At 39.6% G+C, this 12,923-nt stretch overlaps 1 protein-coding gene across 3 annotated transcripts in view; it reads right to left on the bottom strand.

The window, feature by feature from the left end:
• Positions 1–4,979: 4,979 nt before the first annotated feature.
• Positions 4,980–12,923, bottom strand: part of LOC114550796 (transmembrane protein 163) — a 34,971-nt gene continuing 27,027 nt past the window's right edge. For all 3 annotated transcript variants that reach the window (XM_028571675.1, XM_028571673.1, XM_028571674.1), the window contains exons 7-9: positions 9,969–10,080; positions 9,372–9,513; positions 4,980–8,906 (exon numbers count right to left, since the gene is read on the bottom strand). In XM_028571675.1, the coding sequence (XP_028427476.1) occupies positions 8,846–8,906; positions 9,372–9,513; positions 9,969–10,080 (315 nt within the window). In that variant the 3' untranslated portion in view covers positions 4,980–8,845. The remainder of the gene's footprint in view (positions 8,907–9,371; positions 9,514–9,968; positions 10,081–12,923) is intronic.

Below are 12,923 nucleotides of genomic sequence, written 5' to 3'. Positions count from 1 at the left end.
CATCTTTTTGTATGAAAAGCTATCTTTTCTTTTACCCGTAGCCTCCGCCATCTTGGCTGCTGACTGTCTTGACTGATGGCTTCGTCGACCAATCACATGAAGTTTAGGTCAGGAGACAGGGAGCTTGCTCAGCCAATAGATAACCCTAACCTGACACAAGCAGGTGTGTGTGTGTGTGTGTGTGTGTGTGTGTGTGTGTGTGTGTGTGTGTGTGTGTGTGTGTGTGTGTGTGTGTGTGTGTGTGTGTGTGTGTGTGTTGGAAGCAGACAGGGTGGATAGAGTGGGATTTGGCCTACTGATGTCTAATGCATGTCAGAAAATGCATTGGAGATGACACAACTATTGCAGGATAAAAGTGTACAGACCTTTCTGGGGAAACAATCTAACTAGTTTTATATTTGTAGTTACAGTGTTTATTTTTGTTTCCCCTGATTGCCAAGACTTGGGTACTGTAAGTACTGTTATTATTACGCAAAATAATACCAGGCTAAATGTTACTTTGACAGGAAGATAATACGGTACAGGGCTTTCTAAATGAAATATACTAAATGTTCTTTTAAAATTGTAATAAGTGTGGGGGTAGAACTACAACAATGCCAATGGATATCACATTTTGAGGCAGTACTTTAATGAACAATCACAGTTACAGTAAGAATGTTATATATTCAATTAGTTACAGGGCTATTCTACTACTGACTAATTTGAAACAGGATTTTTATTCTATCAGTGTTGTGGCCTGTATAGCATTTCAATATCTGCAGCACAGAAGTCAACTGATCTGATCTAATAGCTCAGTGTGATGGAACGCTGGTTGGAAAACACAAAGGTCATGGGTTCCAATACAAGAAGAGTCAGTTTATTTTGAGCTTTACACCCAGAATGACAAAGACAAATACACCAGGGTCGAGTGTTCAAGACCGGCTCGTTGCCAACGTATGTGCAAACACTTAGATAGGCCCCCCCAGATAGGAAAGAGAGGTTAGGAAAGGAAGTGCAGGCAAGAAGAGAGTAGGAGAGTGTTAAGACAAGGACAGGCAGGTATTAGTGGAAAGGAATAGACCAGAGTAGGACAGGAAGAGACCAGAGTAGGACAACTCAACTTACTCTTTGATAGATTTTTGTTATAACAATGTAATAACACTTTTTGACATTATGTATGACTTTTTTTGACATAATACGTACTATTACTTACTTTTTTATAAAATTATTTCATGACATACAATACTATGAGTATACAGTGAGTACGGAGAGAAGGCGGCATGAATGGAGTGAAGGAACTTCTCCGTTGTGGTCCGGAAACTCTGCACTCATCTGGGGAGAAAACAAGAGAAAGCCAGAGTTTATTGGATTGTTCTGCTTCAATACATCTGGGTCCATTTCTTTTCCTTAAGGAGGAATAAAAGACACCGAGACACAAGGTAGAGCTACTAGTGCTGAGAACTGGAGCTCCCAAGCAGAGGACGGGCCGTGTCTTGTTAACATCATTTAGTATCTGAGCTGCACCCTAAGGTCAATCCAGGTGACACAAAGACCGGAACAAATGAAAGCTGTGATACATATTGTAACGGCCGACAGGATGCCATTGTGTTGACTGTTCTGCACGGCAGTGCAAAGCATCATGGGACTAGGTTATTAGTGTTGTTTAAGTGTTTAGTTTAAGTGGGTAAATGATGTTCTGTTAGTGTTTTTGTTATGCATTTACGTTACCTAGGTTTTAGTCTTGATAATGTGCTCATGTTTATTACCTTTGTTAAATTTGTTATCATGACTGAAACACTGGGTTAGGTTAATGACCTCTATGTATCGCGTATGTGGAGCGGTTGAATAAATTTCCACAGTTCTATATCTCTGGCTCTTCAACTTCTTCCACGTAGCTCGCTACATTATTAATGTTAGGGCTGCAACCAGGGGGGAAAGGGCTCCGATACCCCGTACCGCTAAACGATTCAGTCCCGGTACGCAGGAAGTGGGAACAGCAGCCGCCTGCCAAAACCCACACACAACAACCAGTCACCATCACACTTCCAACAAGAAAAGACATCTGCTGAGATAAACAACAGGTAGTTTTCTTATGAATTGCCTCGTAATTGTTCCAGGGTCAGTGGTTCAATTCCAAACTGTTTTGTGGTTGGCTGACAAATTACCAGCAAAGTGGTGTGGGTTTAAAAGATTTATCAACCTTCACAAACCATTCTGTGGAACTTACACAATTTAAATAAAGGATTTTATATACATGATGCCAAGTATTTTTAATTTATTTCTATGCCATATAGGCGTAAACAAATGCAACGTGTTCGTTCAGGGATGCATGAAGCTAAGGGCGGGAGGAGAACAATATTAAGCGATGAAGAGTAGTAGTACCAGAAAGAACTTCAATCTACTTTCACACTCGGCTGCATTTTTTCCAGTGTTGTCTACAAAACGTCAAACTCTAAACCCATCTGAGTGGAGAAGATGGAGCCGGCTAAACGTTGTCAGAGACTGATGAGAACTAACAACAGCACTACACCACCAAGCCTACCACACTCACACGTCCTCTCTGACAGCTTACCGACAACTCTAAAACTAACGCTGCCATCGGTGTCATGAGCTGACACAACATTCAGCTTCAGCACACGTTCTCTCAAACATTTCACACACTGCTTTGTGTGTTTACTCCTTCAAACCCAGCAGACCTGCCGAGGGCTTCAAACTCCAACCTTCTCAACACCGAGGCAGCCACCTGACCAGCAGGTTTTAGAAGATGGAACACACGGAGGACAGCAGTTTACACTCTGCTCTATCACTACATAGTCGGATTATAGTTCTTCAGCAGAAACAACACAACACAGCCTGGCTCTAACGTACACAAGGTAACAGTTCTGCCACTGGAAATATCTCTACCACAAGCTCCTGCAAACACTTAACCACTGACCTAACAACACAAGCATGTGAGCCATCAAGTCTTTTTTTCATCAACATTTTGTTTGAGGAAAAAAATACACTTCCACACACAGTGCCTCAATTACTCAAGATTCATTTCATAATCCTTACAATGTTGTTGAGATTCTGGACTCACTTTCAAATGAACTCAAACCTTCAACCCAGCAGCTGCTAGTTTAATAGGGAGAGAAAACACGTCCTACCTCCTTCCTTTAGTTGGTCTGTAGAAGCTTCCTCTTCTTACCACATGACATCCATTGAGGCTGAATATATCTACAGGTGTGTGACAAATAAAAGCACCGGTCATTCCGGTGAACGTGACCGCTGGGTCGTTTGTTTATTCGCCCCCAAACAGCCAAAGTACCAAACTGTAGGCTACAGACGTTAGCGTGTACGCTAGCTGTACGTTAGCAACGGGACGCATGTGTTTGTTTGTGTCCGGGTTATGGCGTGTGGATGTTGCCACCGTAGACAAGAAGGGTGCCACGGATGATTATTGCCTAAAGGAAGAGACTGCTCTGTGGCGTGCAGACCAACAACCTCTGACGTTTTTATATACATGCAAATACAGTACAGAGTAAAGTAAATGTCACACAAGTCTATGTAGAAATGTAGAAGTAGCCTTCTATAACCTGCTGGTCAGGTGGTTTTAGAGAATTTGTGCAGAAGTTGTTTTCTCTTTTTACATAAAATGTAATTTTTATAAACAATTTCCTAGGTAGAAAATAAAGATGTTTGTGCTCAGAAGGGTTTATGTTCAGGAACATAATTGGCTGCTGTAGTTCTGGATCTTTTCAGTTGTATATTATTGTGTCACGTATGTACTTTCAAATACCTTTTCCTGATTGCACATACTTTTATTGAGGAAACATTTCCAAACACGACCTTTATTTGGAACCGAGTATTTCTACAGTATGGTATTATAGTTTTGCTCAAGTAAAGGATCTGAATACTTCTTCCACCTCTGGTTTTAGTCTTTATTTCACTATGTAGCCAAATATGTGTAACTTATATTAATTAAGCCATCTTTTTTTCAACAGCAGAGGAAACTGATGTGGTTTTGTTTCATTGGATGTTTAAATGTGCTCTGCTGTTTGTAGCCCGTGTGTGTGTGTGTCTGGAGAAGGCCAGCGGCTCAGGAAGGAGTGGTGTCAGCTTTTCTGGCATCAGTGGTATACAAGTATTTTGTAATCACTTTTTTTTTATTTTACATACTATTCAATCCTCTTTTTGACATATGATGACTCTTATTTATTTTTATATTATACAATGGCTTTTTTTTATGACTTTTCAACATACTAAACTCTGACTTTTTTAGGATTTTTTTCAAAATACTAAAAGCTGTTCTGTTGCATTATGTAACCTGTTAGTCAGGCTTATTCTGAGCATGCTGTCCATCAGATTATCAACTGTTTGGTTTCAAAAGAAAAAAATGGTTTCTTCACCATATCGGTCTTTGTTAACCTCAGCATTGAATGTCTCCATTGTAAAAAAATAAATAAAATAAGAATTGGTACTTTTAGTCATACTAAACATCATATGTATCAATCTTTGTGTTTTAATCTGTCAGTTAGCATCCTGTGTCTGAATCACTAGAGTGGTGATGATTGTGGTTCAAGTGGCAATAGGTGAAAAATGCAATCAGGGTTTTCCCTAGCATAAGACTAAGGTGCAGCACCCAAGACGTTTTGGGCAGCACCTACGCTGAATGTAAAATCAATGTGAGCTTCAAAACTAACTAAATTATACTCAGAAATACTGAGATCTAATGATTGAAGTTGGACTTCTTTAGCAAGCTATGTCTTTAAGCTTTTTAAGTGTTTATATATTTATTAATTATCTGTTCTAGCATTTTCTTGACACAGATATGGTAATAATTATGGTCCAAAATGATGTAAAATCCCTTTTTATTTTTACTGAAAAACATCAGATTTTCTTGAGGGATTTACTCCTAAACCCCATCATCAACGAAGGGTTATGGAACCCAAGTCTTTAACCTACCCAATGACAAAAACAAAATTGTTTTCACAGTCCTTGACGAGTAAGAGGGATATAACTTTTATTTAAATAAACTTTTTTTCTGTGACAAAAGGCTCAGACTCTGGTTTAATATTTGTTTTACATCACAGCGATACAGATTCAGTATTTACATCGGCACAAGAGAGCCCCACAGTGTGAGCAGATACACATGTCTAACAAGTCATACAATATTGAACACACATGGAGTTAAATTTGGGCCTCATACACATTTTAGTCACAAATAGAACTCCATAAACTGATGACTTTCGTAACGTAAATACCACTTTTGTATTCAAATAAAGGTCCTTAAATGTGAATCAACACTGAAGCACTTTTGGGCACCGTCTCACAGCACAGAGTGTACGTTCAGTTTGAGTCACTGCAGCAAACTCAGACTTGAGGAAAATGTCTGAAAACTCAGAAAAATTAACACCTCCTCTCTCCTGCTCCTGAAACCTATGACAATCAAACAGCTGAAAATCCACCTGATAATTACATTCACGTTTTGCACCGAACACTGAGCAGAAAGATTAAGGTCTTGGAGTTAAGAAGGAGCACAGATGGGATGGAAAGAACCATTTTAAGTTTGGTAGGCGATTTCCAGGTGTTATTCTAAATTGATGACATACTTTAGTAAATAACAACCTCCTTCTCAATGCCTGAGTGCGGTTCAGTACCTATTGTGCTTCACTAAACTATTTTGTGCTTTTCCATTTCACATCAACATTTCAGGGTAAAAGCAAACACCATTAGAACAGAAAAATTAGCCACTCCGACTGGCAGCCATAGTGGGGGAAAGAGTTGAGCTGATGGTGCATTTAAGACAAGTTTAGGATCTATGAACACCAGACAAGTCAAAATCTTGTGTAAAAAGGTCTTTAGTAAATCCACATTACTTATGTTATTACTCCACAACATACTTAATTCACCAGAAAAATAAAGAGTTCCCTTATAAATACAAAAACAAACAGCCGTTCCAGATAAGAGAGGACACGCATTGACTTTTGACACAATATCAAGATCAATGTTGACTTGTCTGTTGTCCAAAACCATCACTGCAGTGTGTGTGTTGGAACCAGTTTCATTGATGGGGAGCCAACACGGTGTTCAGTGGTAACAACCACCAGGCATCACGTACAAAAACAGAAAAAGGGACAAAACCAAAGCAACGTTTAAAAGACGTCCAATTTCAGTGTACACTTCAGAACAATTTGGCGACACTCTGGTAGTGGATTCCTGCATCTTGTTTCCCAGTCAGTCTGAGTAGCTCTGCAGAAGACCAACGTCTCCTATCAATAACTAACCATCAGTACTGAAATGGCTGGAAAGTAATCATTCACAGTATGATATTAAATTGAAATATAAACTATTTAATACTGAAACCTTTCTGCATACTGTCAGCTCATTAAGGATACGTTTGGGTCATGGTCCTACATCAGGTATCAAGATAAGAGGAAAGGAACCAAACTAGTTTTATGACACTAGCCATACTAGGTTACAAACCCAAGAACCAAATCCTAAATATGTGCTGGGACATGTGCCATGCTGGAAACAAGGAAAGACCACAAAGGCCAAGCTTCCAAACTCGAACAGATTCCAATAACTAATGTCAATCCTGGTCCTAGGGGAGTACTTCTGCCCTGGAATTAGACCATATTGTCTTTCCTCATGTTCTCGGTCAGGCTTAAATGAAAACAACCCATTGGTTGTTAAAAAAAAAAAAAAAAAAAAAAAAAAAAAGCTGCAGCCCTTTCAGCATCCAAAGACCTACTAAAAAACCTAACTATCAGCTCCACAAAACTCTTTGGATTTCTCAATAGGGCTTTGTTTACAAAATGGTGTCATCACGCAGAAACTCTACTGGTGCTTTCTACGTCACTTTACCTCAGCGTTGGAGATAAAGAGAACATAAACATTACAAGATAATTACCTTGTCCTCCTTAATTTGACGGGTTATTATTTTATTAGGATTCTGTAGATCTTGACATATATTGTTTGTCTAATTTTAAGGATGTTTTTTATTTATTGATGTGGTAACTCTCACAGCTGTTTGAGATCTAGCTCCTGTATTGGCTCTTGCAGCCTTTTACTTTAGTATAAAGTTGTTGTTTGATATTGTAAATTTGAAGCCTGATGATGATCCATGGCCGAAAAGTTGTATCTTTTATAAACTGAGTGTTGACAGTGTGCAGGAATAAACTTTTTCTTTTGTCTTATGCATTTGAAAAGCTTTTCTTTGACCTTAAGTGTCTTAAGACTGGGTGCAGAGCTTTGTCTTAAGGTACCTCTTCTGGTCAGTAGATGGTGCAAGTTGTGCATGTACAAATGATATTCTTGGGTTTGTCACTTAAACTTCAAAAACAAAAAAGGTGGCAACCTTAAGCCATGATTTGTGCAGCGTGTTCAACCTGTGTCTGCTTGCCCCTTTTGTCTATCACAATCACTCCTTTCTGTTCCTTCCTTACCAGCTCTCTCTCTCCTTTTCTTTCTTTCTTTCACAGTCACTGTAATGCTGATTTCCTTCTGTCTTGCTCATCTAGTTGTTGTGTAATGTGAAATAAGGGTACATACACACAATTGATTGCCTTTCCTCTTCCTCCTTTCCTATGGACTGCAGATGTAAATTAGCCTAAGGCTAACTTGGGTACAATGCATCAAATGGCAACATTTATGTTAAAAATTGTACATGGTCCCTAACAAATGAAATGAACAACATTTTTTTTTTTACTTTTCAATAACGTTTACACATCAGTCCACATTGCTTAGTGCAAACCTTTAAGACAAATTTGGTTTAAATCAAAAATATTTCTCATAACCTTAAAGCTGCTCTAATCAAGCTTTCACAAGGAGAAGGAAAATAGCTGGAGCTCAGTAGCTGAGCTAGCTTTTGCTATTTTCCTTCTATTACATGTTCAGTGAATTGGATGCCGAGTCAGGTCATGACTCTCTAAGTGAATGGAGGCCAAATTTTTATCCTCCAGGACTGTAAGCGGGCACTGGAATTAGGTTGCTGAAACTGTGCCCACTCCAGGCTTCTGCTCCCGCCACAACAGTCTAGATAAATATTGCAAACAGCAACTCACATGTTACTGATCCTTTGTGTTTGTTTGTGTGTGTGTGTGTGTATGTGTGTGTGTGTGTTTATATACCTGCTCCCTATGCCAAATGGGCCTTGTATTGATATATCCTCTCTGGTCATATAAAAGGTAAAACACCATTAATCCTGCACTGCTACATCAGCTACATCAATCAGTGTGACCTGCCACACTGCAAAATTTTATAGCACAGCTGAGCAAAGGCCTCTGGCAACCATGGGAAAAAATAAACTGCTGTGTTTTGACAGGGCGATGAGGTGTAACTGAGGTACTGTACATCAACTTGCTGTACAAAAATGTGTTGCTTCTAAGGAGTTATGGACTCTCTGGGTCCATATGTCTCCTGCACGCTGCAGTCCAAGCTCGTCTCAGTCTCTACTACAACTGAGTCAAAAACCTTTTTAAGTTAGTTTAACTCCCTTTCACAGTTCACCCCCTCTATGTTTTTAACCCTCTTGTTTAAATAAGGAGGCATGAAAGAACAGACTGCCCCATTCACTGTTAAAAGACAGATAAATATATAATATGTACACCAAATTGTAACACACTTAAAAGGCGCCAAGAATTGTATCCACCCGCACTGCCATCATCAGCCTGGATACACAGTTCAAATCTTTGAATGGGAGGACTGTACAGACACTGAAGCCTCCGCCGGCACCTTTGGGAATAAATGTGATCGTCTGAGACTAAACTGTAACTAGAACTGTAACCCCCGTCCCTCTCCTGTCAGTCAGTCAGTCAGTCTGTCAGCCCCCTTTCCATCCCTCCCAAACCCTTGTCTTCTCCCTCTTTCTTTCCTCAGTGGTCCGTCACTCAAAACGCTCATAGTTCCTGGTTTGTCGGACCCGTGGGACCATGTCGAGCAGCAGCCTGCAGCAGAAGAAGAGAAGGAAAAACGGAGTTGATGCAAACACTTTGATCCCCTAATATAATATATGCGTGCATTCCATTCCGACTTATTGAGACACTAAACACGGACAATACATTCATTGTGGGTGTTGTTTACGGCAGATAATCTCACTGCATCAGCAGCAAAGATAAAACATTTCATCTGAAAGCCTACTAGTTTGAAGAGTAATGTTATACATATGATTAAAATTGTAGATTTTTGCATTCTTTGTAAGTGGGCAAACCTGCAAAATCAGCAAGGGGTCAAATACTTATTTCCCCCACTGCATATAATGAAAAAAATGAAAACTTTATGGTCCAATACCGACCCTTGCAGGACTCCACATTTAATCTTACTACATTCGGATTTACTACAAGCAAACTTTACATATCGTTGTCGGTTATCCGAATACACCATCCCTCTAATAACTTCTAGTAATCACTTACTTGACCCCATAGGCGAGGATGATAAGACCCATGAGGACGCCTATTGTCCCGTCCAGGTACCACACCTGGGGTTCATGCTTGAACACTTCAGCACTGATGAGGATGGAGAACCCCATGACTCCCCCCACCAGGGAATTGAATCCTGGAAAAAGAAAACAAAAAGTCAGTTGATGGGGGTTTTGTCGGCTTAGTGTTGAAATTCATCTTACGTTGTGTTTGGGCTTCCCTCGGAAACTGCTAAGAGTCCATGGACATGTGATATTGCCTGCGGTGGCCTCTTAAAGTATACAAAGTGTTTTGTGCTATTACAGATTCTTGAAATGCCTCCAATATCTGACAGATATGCAAAAATGAAGGTGACAAACTGCTGTGTGACCACAAATATCTGCTACTCCATGGAAGGAATGTAAGCATGAGTAAGACACCTGAGTGTTACAGACATGTGAGCTATATTAACGTACGGTAGATGTCACACTGTGATGCTGTTACTAGGAAAAGGACAGTACTTCATGAGTAAACACAAAAAAAACCTTCCTACAAATATATGAGTGGACAGACTGATATAAGAGGTGTTTGAGCATGTGTGTGTGCACCTACCATCGGTGACGAGGGCCCGGCTCGTGAGCACTTTGCCAAGCATAAACTTGATCACAGCCAGGGTGATGCACACCAAGCCGCTGACGATAGACACGCTGAACAGGAAGTCATCCTGACATAGACACACACAGACGCACAGAGAGAAAGTGGGAGTCATGGTGTGTTTTCATTTGATGATCTGCTCTGTCTTCACCGCCCGGCCACGTCACTGGTGCCCCTCAGGTGCACTGCTGGTTGATCCACATGAAACTATGAGAAACTTTTACAGTTTCAACTAGATTTTATACTAAAGAACAATGTTCTTTTCAGTAAAAATGCAACCTCCTCTATCATTCAGTATCAAGGTAACTAAACATGACTTTAGGTAGTCAGTTAATTTGTAGACTAAAAATATTTGTAAACCATTTCAAATATTTTGTAACATTATTAATGAAAGAAACGTTTCCCAGCTCTAACAGGGCTACGCCTTTACTCATTGAATCCAGAGTTACGAAGTGAAACAATCATGGGATACTCTCTTTAACCAAACCTACACCCTTTCTGTCGGCTATCATCCCAGCTAATTAAGCTGCACTTTTATTGTTCAAAACAACAGAGACACTATCATGATCATCCACTACATCTCCACTGAATCACATCACCTCCCTTCCCGACCATTCACTCAAATTATACCCCAAAAATGTTTCCTGTTTACTTCCCCTAGCCCTTATTTTTTTATTATCTAGATCTCATCAAATGCTCTGCTTCATCCTTACGTGTCCTTTTTGTTTTAAGGAATTTTAAGATTACTTTCTTCATGCGCCTGTTGTGAGACTCACCGGAAAAAAGCGTCAGCTAAATGCCAAAAATGTAAATGCTCAGAACAAGGACTGATGGAGGAGAGGGAGGGAGGGATGAGAAAAGAGAAAGATGCGGAGCACTCAGTGCCTCTGCGGCAGCATTAATATTGCACTATGGCCTTGGAGTCATGTAAAGCTACTTTGGCGAGCTCACAGACATCAAAGAGGAGATGGAGAGAAAACCTCAGCATGCTGCATAGACATGAGTCAGTGCTGTGACTCAGGTGCGAAGAATAAATAGTGAAACAATAATACATAGTATATTATCCTCAAAATATTAAACACATTCTTCAGCATCAAAGGACAAATCATCAATTCCAACAAATACATACACACACATTTTGCAAATGGGAGCTATTCATAATTTACCACCGTTTAAAATCTTAATTTTATAGAATAAATTGAAGGCTGTGTAAAATGACACGCCTGCTGCAATTTAACATTACATACCAACGCAAAATGAGGACTATTAGATACACTGTAAGTATTTTACAGCTTAAAAGTACTCCATGTTCTATGGTATCTGTGTACCTTTATGGGGAATACCCCATTGAACTTTAAATCAACATTCAAAGTGTGTGGGTTGGCACGCACACAAACATTTCATGACAGACCGACCGTGCACAGAATGTGAACACAGTGCTTGACATTTACATTTGACTTCCAGAGATTCTTGTGCAGAATATGAAAACAGTGCCAACTGTTGTGATAAGTCAGGTAGGCCAACAACTGTATCATTTATGATGATGATTGGATGTGGAGAAATGAGTTTAAAAATGTAATGATAATAATGTAAAAAATAATTACTGTGGTATTACCAGGGGCCTGTTGCACAAAACCAGGATAAGGGATTAAGCCGGGATATTCAGGTTATCCTGAATGAATTTAGCTTTGATTTGGTTGCACAAAAGCAGGTTGACTTAAACCCAGCCAAGTAACCATGGCGATTTATTCCTTGCAGCTAGCCTGCTCCAGAGCAGGCTAACAGGCAGGCTAAGATTAATCCTGGAGTCTTATGTGTTAAATCAGCTGCCGCGCTGATCCGAAATAAATGTGTTTAACATTTAAGTTATTCTGTTGTCTTCCGAATGTGTTCCACTTTATTTTTATTAACATGCATTACTTGTCACTATTGCTGTCATGAGTTTGATTTAAATCTACTATTGCAATTGTTTAGATGGTAAAAAATGGTTGCAATGGCACCCGGAGAAAAAGTGGGACGACGGAGGAAATGGGCTTTTCCTCCGCTGCTCTCCCCGTGAAATTTGTCCCGTGCAACGTGGAGAGGCGGGGGGAGGGCAGGGGGTCCTCCCACACCGTGCAGCGGTGGAGACTTTTAGCATCAATAACAACGACAATGGCACCTGACCAAACGTCCGTATTTTACGAGATGGGAGTGAGAATGTGTTCAAAGCTTCTTAATCTTTTTATTTTGGTGCTGTCACTTGTCATCTTCGAGTTTGGGAGTTAGAATAAAAAAACATGAATAATAGGCTACATTGTTCTACAGATATGCTTACAGTGTGTATTGAAGTCACTTACTTATTTTTCTAGTTTTTGCCCAGTCATGTTTGTTCTGTATGATCATTAATTGTAGAAAGATATTTAGAATTAGACATAGCTCATAGAGATTTGTGCATGTGGTTGTAAAACATATTCTCGCATTATGAATAAGGGTTTGAAATTAAGCCTAGTCCTTAGGGTAAATTTCCCGAGGAACATTAATTCCCTCTGCTCACCTTTATGGCAAAGTAGGCTAAATAATAATACATTTAATTTATATAGTGCTTTACGTGGTAGGCTAAAAGACACTTTACAGTAAAACCAGCACATTTAGCACATAAAAACAGATACAGCAATAAAACCTACACATAAAACAAGCATATTAAAGCAATTAAAACAGAATGTACAACTTTGTAAAAATGTGGAGTGACTAGTAAGTAGATTTTTTTAAATCCATACGCATTCAGTTGGTCTGCTATTGTCTGTCGGACTTTTTCTCTCCATTTGATAACAACAGCCGTATTTCCCTTTACTGCATATTATATGCTTCACCTCCTCATAACTTTTCATTAGAAGCTGCTGCTCAGCGGTTGAAACATGTGCCACATGCGTA

Source organism: Perca flavescens, chromosome 24, assembly GCF_004354835.1.
Source record: "Perca flavescens isolate YP-PL-M2 chromosome 24, PFLA_1.0, whole genome shotgun sequence".
Lineage (NCBI taxonomy): Eukaryota > Metazoa > Chordata > Actinopteri > Perciformes > Percidae > Perca > Perca flavescens.
Note: the sequence above shows the minus strand (reverse complement) of the source record. Positions and strands in the feature narration are given on the sequence as shown.